Source organism: Anabrus simplex, chromosome 7 (assembly GCF_040414725.1).
Source record: "Anabrus simplex isolate iqAnaSimp1 chromosome 7, ASM4041472v1, whole genome shotgun sequence".
Taxonomy (NCBI): Eukaryota; Metazoa; Arthropoda; class Insecta; order Orthoptera; family Tettigoniidae; genus Anabrus; species Anabrus simplex.
Window position 1 is genome coordinate 244914920 of NC_090271.1, and position 17447 is coordinate 244932366.

General features: G+C 40.1%; 1 protein-coding gene across 1 annotated transcript; it reads left to right on the plus strand.

Moving 5' to 3' along the window:
- Positions 1-1092: 1092 nt before the first annotated feature.
- Osi8 (Osiris 8) lies at positions 1093-17037 on the plus strand. The gene is made up of 2 exons (XM_067152004.2): positions 1093-1576; positions 16721-17037. The coding sequence occupies exons 1-2, from the start codon at positions 1093-1095 to the stop codon at positions 17035-17037; spliced, it is 801 nt and encodes a 266-aa protein (XP_067008105.2).
- The last annotated feature ends 410 nt before the right edge of the window (positions 17038-17447 follow it).

Genomic DNA, 17447 nt, shown 5'->3' on the forward strand with positions numbered 1-17447 from the left:
GGCCACGAGGGGCTTGAAAATAAAAGACTCCCTAGAATTTGCAGCATAATAATGTCGGGGTCGAAAATAACAAGAGTTGATCAAGGGAGATCGTAGAGGACAGATGTAAGTGAGGAATCTGGTACAAGTAAGTGGAAGCAATTCCTAGACTCAGCTAAAGGCCCCGTGGTTGCCAACCCCCGCTGCCAAGTTAAGATACCCTGGGGCCTCTTTTAGTCGCCTCTTACGACAGGCAGAGGATACCGTGGATATTATTCTACCGCCACCACACACAGGGGGAGGTATCATTTTGTTCCACACATCATATCATTAAAAATTGAGTCTATCCAACGTCGCCTTAGTCTACCTCGTCTTTTCTCTTACCCTCCATGGCTAAATTATTTATATTCCTAGGTGACCTGTCCTCCTCCATTCACCTTAAATGTAATTATTAATTAATTAATTAACAGTTAATAAGTAATGCACTATCGGTCGCCTCTTACTATTTCTGTCCATCGTACATTTTCTCATTTGCCGTGATGGAACCTGACTTGGAAATTAAGTAATTAAAATCTAAAATGAACAATAACAGAGAGCGTTTCGCTGTTAACGAGTCGTTGGATATTTCTGAGGTAAGGCACACGAAGCCTGCGCTTGAGAGATATCGGAGTAGTAGACCGCATGTCATGGACTATTAATTGCGTTTTCTCTAACGAGAGTCATAAACTTGTTTCTGTGTGGAGAGCTTCTATCACGCACCGTGGGGGGAAGTCCATTTTCTAAATCTACGGCACTTGGTTTAAGGTCTAATACTAATAACTACACCTGTCTTCTCTTCTTACTTTCTTCTTTGCTTTTCTAAAATAACAGAGCATCTGCTCTACTTCTCCCCTCTCTCCGCTCTGTCCTTCCTATTCTTCAGTGTCTGGCCCCTTCCACTCCATTATACTTATTCATAACGTGATCGTCTTGCATCATGTCGTTTCTTTTCATCTTCTTTAAAGTGAAACCCCCCGGTGATGTTGGAAGAGTGGGGACTGGTCATATATAAAGTGAAGAGTATTTGATGGACAGCATACACTTGTTCCCTTCGTTCGGACACAGTGAAACAACATGAAGAGTGTGTTTGTACTCAGTGTCCTGCTGCTAGGAGGTGTGACCGCACGGAGTCTGGAGACAAACCATGTGGAGGATGAGTCAGGCAGGAACTTGGATAACGGGGACTCCTATTCTACGTCTTCACTCCTGGGTGACTTCCGTCACGTCTACAGGGTGTACAGTGAGTGTGCCGCTCAGGACCTGAGTTCTTGTCTCAAACTGAAACTCGTTACCGCCCTGGACCGTGCATCCAGGAGTCTGAACGACCTCAAGATTACAGACGGCTTGAGTTTTGTGCGTGATCCATCGGTGGAAGTTCCTCAGGATGGGCCGAAGACTGAACAGGAGTTGGAAGCGGAACTACCTCGCTCCCTGGTGGACAAGGAGGATTCTCTTGATGGGATGATCGTCGACAAAATTCTCAACTTTATGAAGAGCCACACCGTGCAGATGAAGTTCCCCTCTGCCGAGGATCTTCAGAGAAGCCTTTCTGAGGATGGTAAGAACAAATTAAATTATTTAATTATTTAATGTGTATTGTTTCCCTTGATTTTTTGGCTAAGAATTTAGGAAATATATCGGGGGCATGAATGGGATAGACGAGTTAGAAAACTGGACAGCCTTCAACACCACACCAATTCGTACGCGTTTCCGCTAAAAGTGCTGTGGAAATGTTATTTGTTAGGAATGGAAAGATAGAGACCTTCACTTAACTCAAAGTACAGCAGCGGAGTTTGCCTGACGTAGATATAGAAAACCACGGGAAATAATATTGAGGACTACTGGTGGTGGGATATTATCGTGAAATCTCAGAGGTTAACCAACATGGGGTACGGTCAATCTTTGGGTGATACCTGCTGGTAGGGGAGGGAAAATTAGCTCACCATCCTATCCGAAGAAAACTCCAACTCAGCATGTCTGAAGATCAGCAGGAGCATATAGAAATGAAGGGCAGACACGCATATGCAGACCTTAGGGGATGAGATACCTGAGTCCTATATCTTCCTGATTCTCCGTACAAGTGTCTACGGGTTCAAGGACTGCATACGACATAGCTTGATCCCTTGAAGTGCTATATATGGGACATTCCAGGTGACGTCGGGCAAAAGTCTGCAGGAAGAGAACTTGGATGTTTAAAAAAGATCACAAATTTTGACATACTGTAGATATAAATAAAAAAACGTCACAATCAGGATTCTGTTTAAAAACGTTTCTAACTATAATAGCGCTCACAGAAAGTGTCTTCAAAATTATCTATAATATTATTTTTCGTAACATCCCTGGCCCATATTTTTTCATTATCTTCATCATCATTCATCCTTAGAAACAAATAGTAGGATGAGAATTTATCTTTACGCATATAATATTCGTTTTTATCGACATGTAAATCATATGGGCTGTTCATATTGTTACTGACGTTATCATTTTTTAAAACAATATTCCATAATAGAAAAAATATTTGAATAAATGAATGTGTTTAGTTTCGGTATCCGCGAGTGATATAGAAATAAAAACAATAAAAAATAGCGATTGAGGAAAATTTCGCTAGCTGTAGGTCTCATGGTCTTGAAAACGTTCAAATTCTCTCGGGAGCCACAACGTTTGTGGGTTATGATGAGATTGAGCTCCCGCGAGAGGCAGGTAGCTACTCCACAAGCGGGCAGCCACGCAGCGCAGACATTTCAATCTCCTGACGACTGCAGTGCGTGTAGTGTTTCACAAATTGAGGTGTATGTTTCGAACACTAAAAAAACTAAAATCAACTTCACTTCCATACAATTACAAGAAGACCCCCAAAGTTTTATAAAGCTTTCCGTCTCTTGCTTTGAAGATAAAACCTTAGAAAGTTTCAAGATATTTTAAAATATATATTTTAACGTGGTTAAGTAGGTGAAATATAACAAATGTTTAAGGCAACTATTGTTGTATTTTATATAGAATTATCTTTTACAACTGCGTATAAATATAGCTCCTTTCAGTAATAGTTTTTTCATAATATTGTTGTGACGTCGGAGAAGTATGCTATGTTCAACATTTAATATAATGACGACTGTTCAACAGATGAAGCTGGTATTGAGCAGATATATTTATCTCCAACTGCTTTAATTTTCTAAGATATTATTTCAAAATTTCATAAAACATTCTTTTTCTCATGTTTGTTATCTGATTTCACACGGAATGCCTCTCAGAAGGAAATTCAGTAGGAATATAGTGTGGCGAAATCGAAATCGGGACTAAATAATCACCTACTGCTCTTTAGTTTACTTAAATGAGAATGTCAGTAGTGTTTCTTTTTAGTAAAATATGCATATAGTTGTTTCTACTATAGATTTCAGATTATAATTCCATTATAATTAATATAACATTATCTTATGTTGATTATATCATTTTACGTATTTCGCTATTTACTATGCATTCTTATTCAACTTCCTTATCTGTATTTTTTAAAGTCAAAATCACTGATTAAACAGAACAGAATAATTTATTCCTTAATTATAAGGGCCAATACATGTTATAAAATCGAGAATCATTTAATGAAGGAGGTCATGTCATTCACATTTCACTTTCTTAAACTGCGATGCTAACTAAGTTTTAAGATTTCTAGAAATACTGGTGCAGATTCAAGCAATAGCTACCATGATGATGTTCTAATTTCCCACCAATCAGTGCGAGAAATATGAGTCAGAATTCTTCAAAGTTTAATAGAGTGTTCAAGAACTTCCTCTTTCCTGTTAACATAGGAAATGAAACGCTTGGATGGTCAGTTTGTCACGACTGACTAATGATGGTCTTATAATTCACATTGTTTGGAAGATGCAGTCAGCTGATAGAAATGTCACGGTTAAATAACGAAAGAGCCTGAGAAGTGCCCGCGGTAAGAGCAGCACAGCAGCGGCCGCGATTCTCGTAAGGCATACTCTTTCAATTTCTAAAGTCATGTTGTCAGAATTTTTTAATCTTAGATGTCCTTAACTCCTTGAGACCCGAATTTTTGTGTGCTATACCAGTATTTCAATACAGTTTCAATATCATAATATTCTAACGAATCAAATAACACAGAGTATTTCTTTTCCTAAAGGGCAACATGGGAAAATACAACATTTGGATGTGAATAATTATCATTTTAATAAGTTTACTTTTGGTACACTATGCCTAAAGAACGAATTAGCAATGAATTGGGCTGCACGTGGTTGGTATGAAAAGGGATCCTCCAAATGAGGCTATTGCAGGTGGAACACTGTGAAAAACCCTGCAGACTTCATACACTTTTAACTGCCTGGGTCAAAATATGACTAGACGTGAGCAACGGAGTTGGGATAAAAGGAAAACAATTGAAGAGAATTCTGTAGAGAGAAACATTATTCTCTTTTATCCGCGTCACGGAAGGCTATCTACGATGAGATACCTGTTTTTTTGTTGTTGTTTTTTTACATTTTGCTTTATGTCGCACCGACACAGATACTTCTTATGGCGACGATGGGATAGGAAGGACCTGAGAGTAGGTAGGAAGAGCCCCAGCATTGGTATGAAAATGGGAAACAACGGAAAACCATCTTCAGGGATGACGACAGTAGGGTTCAAACCCACTATCGTCTGAATGCAAGCTGCTAGCTATGTGACCCAAGCCTCACAGCCACTTGCTCGGTATTGTACCTGTTTACTGAAATCTCTGCTCATACCTGGTGGACATGGCCAGGGGCGTCAAGTTGTTAGCCGGTTCGAATCCCGTTGGTGGGAGGCTATGAGAGCTGCTCGTCTTACTTGGAAACTGCAAGGAGCGAGGCAATATCTCTTCAGCCATATTGCTTGCTTTCATTGGTGGAGATAGCAGTGGTGATATCATACAGTTTCTAATCACTAGATTGCGTGCCAAAATTCTGAATTGATTCCCAAACCTGTGACAATATTCATATGGAGCGACGGCATATTACGCTGTACGTCGGAGGGAGATATTAACATACAGATAGTTGCTGAATGCATGTTCTTCAATGTGCCAAATTTTCTCGGCCACTCCGACAATTATCTCGTGGAATATTTCAGAAGTGACTTCCAGCCCCTGAGGAGTTGTGACGCTCCACTTCACGTGGAATGACTCAGTAATCATTGTTACTAACATAAAAAACGAGAACTAGTTAATTAGTACTGGCACTTGAGGGCACGCGGCCTGGTTCAGTTAGGAAGCAGGTTGGATCATCAGCAATAACACGTCCATCAACAGCTGGTGGGCAAAACAATAAATTGCGATAGTATTAGCTGTAATTCCTCCAACCGTTAACTCAGTTACATCAGCACGTTAAGTTCAGTATCTCCCATATGGAGGTCTGAAATACTCAATAATTTCGTATGCATTCTCACTAAACGTTTTCTAAACCCTATCGAGGATGTAATGCGAAGTATATAGTAACAAGTAGTACACCTCCATCGGGTACCTTAGCATGTTTACAATATTTAGACACTTTGGGGCTGACAAAACATAGCATTGAACTTCACCGTATCGGTTTCATTAAATAAGAATAAGGGTAGCCCGTGCCAAGCGAAATACTATATAAGCACTTCTTATTTGCTTTTGGTTAACTTTGAATGCATAAACCAATACTTTCAGAATAACGCATTCATTAGAGTTCAAGAATTGGAATGTTACATACAACAGACTGCATTCTGGCTTCGCAATGTGACGAGATTTTAATATTTTTCCTCAAGAGAGAGTGAAATGAAATAACGTATGGCTTTTAGTGCCGGGAGTGTCCGAGGACAAGTTCGGCTCGCTGGATGCAGCTCATTCGATCTGCTGCCCGTAGGTGACCTGCGCGTCGTGGTGTTGGTGATGAAATGATGATTAAGACGACACATACACTCAGACCCCGTGCCAGGGGAATTAACAAATTATGGTTGAAATTTCCGACCATGCCGGGAATCGAACCCGGGATCCCCGCGACCAAACGTCAGCACGCTAATCATTTATCCATGGAGCGGGACCTCAAGAGAGAGTATAAGGCAGGTTTGGGACGGTGGCATGAAACAGAATTGTTTCTTATTTTGGATAATTTACAGTGAGGTCTCATGCACTGTAATTTTGCGCATCTTCTTGGAGATTTTGACTGGTGTTTTCTGTTATCGCTGAAGAAGAGAAATGATCATTTTCTCGAAGCATATAGGATAAGGAATGATGAAATTAATTAAATTAGTAATCACCATATATTGTTTGTTGTGATGAAGGGATAGCGTGCCTGCCTCTTACCCGGAGACCCCGCATTTGATTCCCGGCCAGGACAGGGATATTTACCTGGATCCGAGGGCTGGTTCGAGGTCCACTCAGCCTACGTGATTGCAATTGAGGAGCTATCTGACGGTGAGATTGCGGCACCAATCTAGACAGCCAGGAATAACGGCCTAGAGTCGTGATGACCACACGACACCTCGAAATCTGAAGGCCTTCGGATTGAGCAGTGGTCGCTTTGTAGACCAAGGCCCTTCAGGGCTGTAGTACCAAGGGATTAGTTAGACATTTATATACTAATTATGCACATTAATTTGTACTGACAGCCCTATTTTTCTCACAGGTTGTTAAAACATAAGTAGTCAATACGGATTAGAATAACTAAGGAAATAAATTAAATCAGGAGAAAATGGAGGAATATCAACTGTCAATAACTACCTTTCTATGCTATTTCCACAGATGTTTGGAGTACGACATGTTATAACCCCTACTAATTTCGCAACTTCCCATGCCGTGTGGAAGAGTGGGCAAGGAATTACTTGAATCCAATTTTCATTCTTATCTGTTACTATACGAAATTCTAGATCTTAGTCACAACATCTAGGGGTTACTGCCTCCTCTGCGTAACGTAATCTGCTGTCCTCGAAGACTCGGGCTCGATTTCCGGTACTGGAAGAATCCCAGAATAGCAAGAGAGCTGGTATGTGGTTAAGAAAGGTACATGCAGCTCATCTTCATTACAGATGTGATCGAGCACACGACTTCAGACACTTTATGTAGCATGTTTAACGTTGTAAAAACATATGTACATATATTCTGGGACGCTACGATGAGAAAGAGACATAACTGTGAATATATTCGACATGGCTTCAATTACTATACAACCCCGGTATTTGCTTTGTGTGAAAATAAGAAACCATGGGATACCTTATTCAGGCTGGCTGTGGTGAAACCCACCTTCTTCCGAATTTAGAGCTACAGTTCATGTTGTAATAGTTTCTAATATCTCACGTTAGAAAGTGAACACGGAGAGTTAATATTGCGATGGGTGTCAAGGAGGTCATTGGCAATGAACTGCCCATTCAGTGAAAGTGCGCGTGTTAGAAGAGCGGTGCTGTTCACAGTCTGACGTGAGCTCAAGAGCTGAATACTCTCGCTGCTGGGGAAAGACAAACAACAGTCAACTGCGGATAGAGACTCACTTGAAAAATTGTGAAACATTTGTGGATACATCAAGCAATCATTAGACTTTAATGCCTGACATCTGAAATCGAATATTTCTACCGTCTTGACGTCAATTCACATCCTAATTTTTATTTATTTTACGTATTCAAAACGTGGGATTACAAAACTCTTTTTAGCATGCATCCACTTTAAAATTAACTAAATAACAAAATATGTGAAACAGAATGACGGGGGTAGATATAATTAAATGAGACGAGAAGCCCAGAATTCAGCAGTCCGGATAGTCTTGTCAGTCCCCGTTGACGCGCCACGCAATGCGCAATCTTCCTCTAGATGTCTGCAAATAAAAAATTGTTCCGGATTCTGCAGATTTCCGCAGACACAAAGCTCATATGCTATGATAAAGCTCCATATCTTAAGGCTGGTTAAGCGCCTTCCATGTTGCGCCTAGGAAAACTGATATATGATAATATTTCAGCACAGAACTCTGACCCGAAAGGTTCTGTCATCCAAGATTCAGTATTACATGAAATGTATCAACGTGTTTTCGCTTTAAGTGATACACGTTCTGCGGGTCGGTATTCCTCCCATCAATAGTGTCATATAGCTGTACTTCGAGGCGCAGCGACGATATATTATGTTATGACTATACCTCGGATTTGTAGGTTTTAATAGGTTAGAATGCAAATTAATTTAGTTTGTAGGAAGTGTCATGCAACCCGTTGAACCATAATGTACGAAGAGTAGCATAAATTCAGGGAGTTCTATATGCTGTACCCCTAATTTATATGCAAATCACATAGCATAACCGTTGCACAGTGTAGGGTATGCTTGTTACTGGCTAAAGTAAGTTTGCATTCTAACCTATCAGCACCTAATAATGCGGACTCTAGTTATGACCATGAGCAGACTCCCTCGTGTATGAAACTGCGCCACTGTTGTACTCGTCGAACTTCAGCTTTTTCTCGACCTCAGTCTCGAGGTTTGGGGTTTATATCCGAACATGGGGTGACGAGGATCGTTTTCGTGCCTCTTTTTCTTAACTTCTGCCGCTGCTTTTTCGTCAAACGTCAGGAGGTGCGATACCCCTCAGACAGTAAAGTTACTGCAATTGACATCTGTTACAACACTTCCTGCATGATTTAGAGCAATATAAAGTGGTCTTGCATGAACGGAAATTTGCCATGCTGGTGCAGAATACTCAGCTGCAGAGAAACATAAAGCAAGAGCAGATGTGCGGAGAGACGTCTCATGGCATTCTCCATCGATATTGAATAATTTCTCCTGAGAAACAACCCTTGTGCTCAAACAAGTTCAAGAACAATGTAGTCAGAAGAGATTTACAGCAAGATAGAGGAAATAAAGCATGATAGAAAGAAGAACGGTGTTCTACGGACATCGGAAGAGAATGGACTTCTACTAGACTTATATTCGAAAACCCCGATCAGATGTCCAAAATAAGTCTGGATTGTTTCCAAGAGACTGAGAAGGATATATAGTTAAAGGACATACGTGAAATCTCCGTAGTAGATGGAATTATTTTGCGTCTGAATAGCCAACTGTGAAGTTTTCTAGTGCATCAAAGTCTGCTCAGAATAAATTATGGGGGCTGCCAGACGAAGAACTATACAAAACTGGCAAAACAATAACATCACTCATCAACACTTAAGACGGCCGTAAACAAAGGAAAGGAATATAAAATTGATATAATATTAAATATATAGTACATAATAATAACGGTAAATGATATACTATGACCGAACGAGTTGGCCGTGCGGTTAGGGACTTGCAGCTTAGAGATTGCATTCGGGAGATATTCGGTTCGATCCCCACTGACGGCAACCCTGAAGCTCAAAGTCCCCATAAAGCCTATATGTATTGGTGCGACGTAAAGCAAATTGTAAAACAGAAACAAAACACAAAAAATGTTATACGATGACAGTTCTAAGTACAATGGGTTGATGGATGGCATTAAAATTTGGCCCACGCCTAAATGAAATGGAGACATTGAAGCTGACATTAGTGGAGACAAACAAAGGCTGGTGATAAATATATTTTTTTAATTTCTTTTAGTTGATACAGATTTTAAGTGACACCTTGGTATTTTTGCAGGAGTTCTGTCACCAGTGCCGTGAAGTCTGTCGTATTTACACTGTCAAAAATAATGATGACTAGACACGAAACCGGAATGTTTCTATGGAGTAAAACACTAATTTTGTGATCGGAAGCAAAATGACGCAAAATCACAAAATGATCGAGACCCATAACTCACATGTGAAACAAAATAAACATCAAATAATTTAGAGACATGCACAGAAGCATAGTTAAAACTTCACGGACTCATCTAAAGAATGACCTCTGACACACTCAAAAGGAAAAATCAAAATAGACACGATCGATCGACAAAATTCAAAACTGCCTAAATTGGCCGGAATCATATGAAAAGAAACCCAGCACAGGGCGAATTTTAGTTCCATAATTCATAATTGGCATGTTGTTTAGGAGGGAAAACTGAGGAAAGAAGGAAATACATGTGGAAATAAATTAAGGCTAGGAAACACCTGTGAATAATTTGCTTTCTCCTATTTGCAATAAAATAGGAATTATAATAAAAATGTTCCCAGCTACCGACAGGGCGTGACGGCTGGTTTCTCAATTAGTCTGGTCAATTAGTTTGTATTTTCAAAATGGAAATAACGTCACTGTCCTTCAGATTCCATGTAACAATAGACGTTCCATGACTATGGTCAGAGTCTCTTAACTTACAACAAGAGGTCTGCTAGCAAGACAAATAAAGGCAGCTTACGCGTTCAACTCGAGCTGGCGCACTACACAAGGCCACTGACTGCTACTTGGAGAACTTTCTGTTTCATTCAGTTCGTCGGACCTACCGCAGCCTAATTCACTGACATATAGTTAACAATTCCTCGCCGTTTGTTGTTATATTTACATTATGACAAATATTTTGTAAAATATTTTTCCTCGGAAAGAGAAACAAATGTCATGGATGTTACCCTTTTCTAAATCGTTCAACACCAGCTGAAGAGCAGTATGTATTGTACTGCCTGGCAGCTAATGTACACTTCCCAAAAAGTAGTGACTGGTTGAAAATATCATGGGCGCAACAGCTCCCAAGGGCTATGGCCTAACAAGCGACCGCTTCTTAGTCCGAAGGCCTGCAGATTATGAGCTGTCGTATGGTCGGCACGACGAATCCTCTTGGCCTTAATTCTTGGTTTTCTAGACTGGGGCTGCTATCTCATCGTCAGATAGCTCCTCAATTGTTATCACGTAGTCTGAGTGGACCTCAAACTAGTCCTCAGATCTAGGTAAAAATCCCTGGCTTGACCAAAAATCGAACCTGGAGTTTCCGCGTGAGAGGCAGGCACGAACGGCACTTGGTGTTCCCGAACGGTCGTCCATCTAAGTACTGACCATCAGCATAGTTGCTCAACTGCGGTGAATGACGAGAAACCGTGCATTCAGCATAGTATGGCCGTTGGTAGAGATTGGTTGAATAAAGTAAAATTCCCTAATGCAAACACAATCGAACACAATTATCATAGAGGTTCCTTGGCTAGCTGCTGTTTTGTGGTAACTGCTTTACGTCGCACGGACTGTTAGAGGTCTTCTGGCGATGGTGGGATAGGACGAGGAAGTAAATTTGACCTTAATTAAGGTAACATGGGAAACCAAAGAATGCTGCCGATGGTAGGGTTCAACCCACCATTTGCCAACTGCAAGCTAACAGCAATGTGACCCATACCCTGCAGAGAACTCCCTCGGCGTGCTGAGGTATTTCTGACGTAAAAATAAATCGAGATTTTTTTCTTTTAAGAAGTTCACAAACTTGAAGTTGCGTTTTTTCGCATTTAGACAATACATTCTGGCCAGTGGCCAACATTGATATGTAAGCATCCAAGTGTTACATCTGAATCCTGCGGGGTAAGAACATTTTTTTTTTTTTTTGCTATGGGCTTTACGTCGCACCGACACAGATAGGTCTTATGGCGACGATGTAAGAACATATCTTATACACTGTATTATTATTAAGAAACAAAGAATGGAAATGAAGAAGTCCTCTCCCTAGATTATTATGAGGAAAATGCTTTAGAATTATCTCAGGTCATAAATCATAGTTTTAAATTACCCTTACAGTATTTAAAAATAATAATATTATTGAGGGCAAACACTTTTCTGAAAGGATGCCGGAACACATACAACTAACTAAGAGTGTTGGCTGTCAAAGTACTGCTTCCCAGTCAGATTGCGTGCACCCATCAGACATCTTTTCAGTTGAGCTTAGAGAACCTCCTTCCTACCTTCAGTTTAGGATTAAAATCCTTGTTCATAGCTAAGAATCGAACACAGATTCTCCGATTAAGAGGCAGACAGACTACTCTTACATCACGAGGCTGGTTATTTTACGAGTTCCCACGCGCTTCAAAATAACTCCCATGTTATCTGATGGGGCAAGTCAATTCTTATCGCCATTTATAACGCCTAGAAGGTATGCACAGTAACTTAACTGCGAGGACGGACAAGTTGCCGGCTTAACTCCTAGCCATTCCAGTGCAAGGACACCTGTAGTATCACTACTGTACAACGTATCATCGCCACCCCGGGCTGAATAATCCTGCTGTACGGATAATAATGCGAATGGAGTTATGTTCCAACCTGGTAATTGCTCCCCATCGTTCAGAAACCTCTTGATTCTGATCACACTCTTGCAGTCACTTCCCAGTGTATTGCTAACCTCATGTCTCTTTATGATTCTATTGTCCGTATTTGCGGTGTTCATTATAATCCTGCAGAGATAGTACCGATTTAAAAATGATATGTCACGGAGATCAGGTCATGAAATCTGATTATCTGATTAAATATACATACATATATTCAGAGAATTAACACCTCCCCCGTAAGAAGGTTGCCCATGAGGACAAAGAATATGGGAAGAAAAAACCCTACAATTAGACGAAAGTGACGTCATTATGCATGCAGTTTTAAGTAGAGTGCACAACAGGCAGACATACCCACCAAACCCTGCCTTTCCATTAACCTAAATACTAAGCACAGCAACTGAACTGAGAAATAAATAAGTTATCTAATACGTAAGCCTGGCTTACTGGTGTACTGGTCGTTGGTTTAAGCGTCCCTAGGTTCGACCAGGCCGAGAATTTTAACTTCATATATGTAATTCCTTTGGCTCGGGGATTGGGATTTGTGATCGCCTTAATACACAATTTCATCATCATAGTATATAGCACGGTACCAACCACTACAGAAGCACGTGGCAGAGAAAAGACAAGTTTACAGACAAGAAGGGCATCTGGCCGTAAAACTGATCCTATTCACATTACTGCATAACCCAGACAATTCGAAGAATGCCATGAAATAAGAAATAGTTTTCTAATATGTGTCTCTCAATAGTTTCTAAGTCGTAGAATATGTGGTCAGTTATGCTGAAAATTGTTTTAAGAGGAAGTGCAAATTGGTAATAATCTTTTCTTAACACCAATCATAGAAAAAAGGACAGGTACGGCCTTAGAAGAGTGAATAGTGAAAGGCACGAAGGGTGTGAAAGTGAAATACAACCTAGGCCTCGCAAACAAAGAACGTCAGGTTGGAATGGAAGAAACGTTGGTCAAGGGACATTGGATACAAAATTTGAAACTTGGGGGGCCGGAACAAGTAAGTGAAATCTTTTTTAGACTCAATTAAGAGAGCAGTGGTCGCCAATCAACGCTCCCAATGTAAGAGCCCTTGGGGATTTCTCTTCCAGTCGCCTCTTACGACAGAAATGAGATGTGAACGTCTCCATCCACAGGGGAATTTTTACATACTAAATTATTATTTTATTGCTGGGGATGATTAGCTGAATGTCAGGCTCCTTACAAGAGCAACAATTCATGGTGTATTTCATTATTTAGATGGGAGATCATAATTATCTCTTGTACTCCTAAAGAACGTAGGAGATTCACAAGTCTGTCATAAAGAGGCTTCATGGAATGTCTTTACTTGTTCAGCGTACAGTGCAGAGAATGGGCATGAATTAACCTTTATTTTTACGAGTTTTTTATCCTCAGAGTTCCTTGAACTTCAAGCGCTTAGATTGTTCAGGTTCAATGACAGCAAGTACGTAACCACAAGGTCGCACGGAAATGAGCGGAAGACAGATGTCTGATATTATATAATTTAATATTTTGTATGATGTTGATGTTAGTGATTATTGTTTTAAGAGGAAGTACAACTAGACCACTATGCTCTACTGATGAAAGTAATAAGAGAGGATAAAAAGAGAGTGAAATCCTTCTAGACATAAAGATATCGCTAAAAGAATGAAAGGCGTCTAAATGAAAGACTCAATAGGTTTCAAAAACGGTATGCCGTCGGGGTCGAAGAGAAGAAGAGTTGACCACCGGACGTCAGATAGTAAAGATAAAAATGAAAAGACTGGCACAAGTAAGTGGTAACAATGCCAGACTCAGCTAGGGTGCCGTGGTTGTTACCCACGCTCCCAAGCTGACAGAACCTGCTGCCCCTTTTAGTCGCTTCTTACGGCAGGCAGGGAATACCGCCTCCATCCACAGAGGATTATGTAATGCTGTAACATATGAAAGAGAAGGGGCTCAGGTGGCAGAGCGCTGATTGTCTGAGACCAGGATGGGTGTTAGAACATGTGATCAACTACCCCATCTCATGTCGATAGATGACGAAGAACTCGCGCGAAATATAATTGCAGAATTCCAAAGCAGTTAGCGGGATGTGAAACAATAGCATAATCAGAAATTACCACCACACCGAATCACTTCCAAATCGTTTGCTGAGTGAAAGCAAATAGAGCACCTTAAATAAGCAGGAAAACCCGCCGCCGGTTTTTGGACACACACTATGCAACTGTGAGCCGTACAAAAAATAATACCACTGCCCAGTGAAGATTCAGGAAGTTCCACACGGTTGTCGGATGACTCCTTGCTTATTTATTTCACCATCCCAGACAACTCCTTTCACTGATTAACTTGGGTGTGGTTAGTAGTAGGCCACACGGAGTTCCAAAAATTGTAGCCTACTGGCCCGGTTTGGATGACAAGCATCTCCAAAGCAGGTCACTTGTACTTCCCTTTTGAATAGACTACAACATATTTATGTCCTTATTCGGACACACCGCAAGAAACCACATTCTGGTGAGGTGTAAACGGAGTATTCTTCGTAATAATTTAACAAACGATTTAAATGATCTTTCATAATCAGAGAACGAGTATATTGCCCCGCCTCAGACAGATATATTCCAATGGATTTAACTGCTTTTGCTTTTGAATGTTTCTTATTTAATTCGTTCTATGATCTAACATTTTATGCTTGTTGGTTTGTCTTTTAATAATGAAAGTGCTGGTATAATTCGTTTTTTAACCGAGTAGACTTTGCAGAGTCTGTTAAAGTTCTTTCTTCTTCTGCCAATACGAGCGAGAAGTACTCAGTACATGGTAGTTGTAACATCATAACCATCTTCTTCAAACTTTGGTATGGTCCTGATGGTGAACTATTTTTCCATATGTGATTTAGTTGTACAACCAGATTCCCTTCGTGATGTCAACCCTATGCAGAAGAATGCGTTTCTGTAGTGGTTCACAGTATGGTGTGGCGAATGTTTTTCCTCTTTAGGTGTAGTGAGATTTGAAGAAGTAAAGGAATATGAAAAGACAATCAAAACTGAAGAGGTGTAGGCCTATTTACCATAAAATAAACTCATGGACGTGACATAGTTTCTGGTGAAAAAGTAAACAAATATGGACAGTGAAGAGAGGGGAAGTGGTGATCTATATTAACTGTTAGAATTACTGTGTAAAAATAATAGATATCCTACACGTGATGAACCGGACGTAAATCTTGTTTATGACGCAGACCGTTGGTCCTTAAGAGCTGTACACGTAAAGAGAATTTGAAACAGATACTATCAACTCCTGTAGAACTTGAAATGATAATCTAATAAAAGTGATTGAATAAAAAAGAACATGGTTAAGTCAACAAAATATTTTAGAACCATCAGAAAGAGAAAGTTTGAATAGCATATCAATGTGTTTCGATATATTTTACTTCCTCCACATTATCATAAAACGGGTGATATTGAAGGCAAATGAAGTATCACATTATACTTCGTTCTTTATTTTCCAGGTTTCTGCTCTTTTGGCCTCAGTATTTTTCTTAACGTCCATTCAGCATCTTTCTACCATCATTCGTTATTTATATTATGTTCTTTTATGAATTAATCACCTTCAAGTTCTTAGATTTGTTCTGAGTTTTCTTTGTCCCTATTCATTCTGAGAGTACGTTTAAACATTTCCTAATATGTTTTGTACGTGCATAAGTACGGTCGTTCTGGAGCATCCAGTAACTCATCATAAAAATTGTTCATTCATAGCTTCAATAGATATTTTTATTTCAATTTCCGTACGTTTTCTTTGCTTCCTTCCTCACAACTTTCTATACTTATATTTCCCTTCGTCTCTGGAAGCTTCCTCAGTTGTTCCCAATACCTTTCACAAGTCTGGTAAAGGAAGAAAGTAAAATATTTCACGAATGAATAGATATAATCACCAAATCCCTACAGATTGTTTTTGTTACACATTACTCGTCAAGTACAACCAGCAAACCATCCTAGTAGGGGAATGGGTGATGCTGAGTACTTGATACTCCCTGCTAATGCATTGTACCCCTGATTGATGGATCGTTCGTTCTACTGATGAAAAATTAATAGCTCATCATCCTTAAGAGATAAAACTGGGAAGATTTATTAAAGGTATTTGACTTAAAGGTATGAGGTAAGTAATTAGAACATCTAGCCCAGAATTAATTATTTTTATATTACTTTCATTCCCCACCCTGAAGGGGTGAGGCGGGCAACCCAGAGAGATATTCACTGTCCCGGAGAATGGGCATGTTAAAGGAGGAGAGAAGGGTGGGTGAGGTGGATGGAAGTACGTTGTAAAATATTAGAGGTACTTTTTATTCTGTTTTGTATCTATTTCATGTAGTAGTCAACAAATATATCATTATTAACGTTCACTGTGCATGTGTGATACGGGAAGAGTAACAAGATTCGGGCAACACAATTAAATAACCTAGAACTATTTTCTGTGATAGTACTGTATTATTTGTTTTTAGATGTTAATTATAACACTTTGTAAACTGCAACTTTAAAACCTGTAGTCAAGTTTCACTAAACCCACCCCCTTGTTTCAGGTCGTGGCAAGAAGGGCAAATTGGGCGGGCTGCTGCTCCTGCCCCTCATGATGGCTGCCATGATGATCCCTCTCGCCCTTGGAGGGTTGGCACTCCTGGCCGGTAAGGCACTGCTCGTCAGCAAGTTGGCACTTGTGCTGTCCGCCATCATCGGACTGAAGAAACTGCTGAGCGGCTCTGGAGGCGGCCACGAATCTTCCTACCAGGTGGTGTCTGTCCCTGGAGGAGGTGGCCATCACTACGGCCGTAGTCTGCAGGGTGAGGCTGCGCAGCAACTCGCCTACAGAGCATACGCCCCTTCAGCCCCCGTGTCGTAAAGAAACTCTATCTCCTCCCCATACTGAACAAAACATTACCTTGAAGAACGCACACTTTTTGAAGAGAACATAATTATGCCATCGTCAAATAATGTATGTTTTATTTATATATTGTATTTATTTTGCATCGTCTAGTTGTACAAAAATTATTATTAACTCGAACGCGTACTTATGTACAGGAAATGCGCAGTACAGATCCTACATGGTAGATTTTATATACATAACTGCGAAAGAATTTCCTCGCTTATTCCCTATGTTGATTGTGGATAATTAGTTGAGTTACAATTAATTGAACAATTAATTGAAAAAGTCATATAAAGTTCCTGTTCAATGCCAAAGTGGGACTGACTACCATATCCTGGCCGTATTTAAACGCTTCTATCTTAAATTTTTCAGATCACAAATTTCAT

Excerpts from the sequence above, each read along its gene's own strand:
- Osi8 (XM_067152004.2), top strand. The coding sequence starts at position 1,093 with ATGAAGAGTGTGTTTGTACTCAGTGTCCTGCTGCTAGGAGGTGTGACC. Across the intron at positions 1,577-16,720 it reads GAGAAGCCTTTCTGAGGATG|GTCGTGGCAAGAAGGGCAAA; the intron begins GTAAGAACAAAT and ends CCCTTGTTTCAG.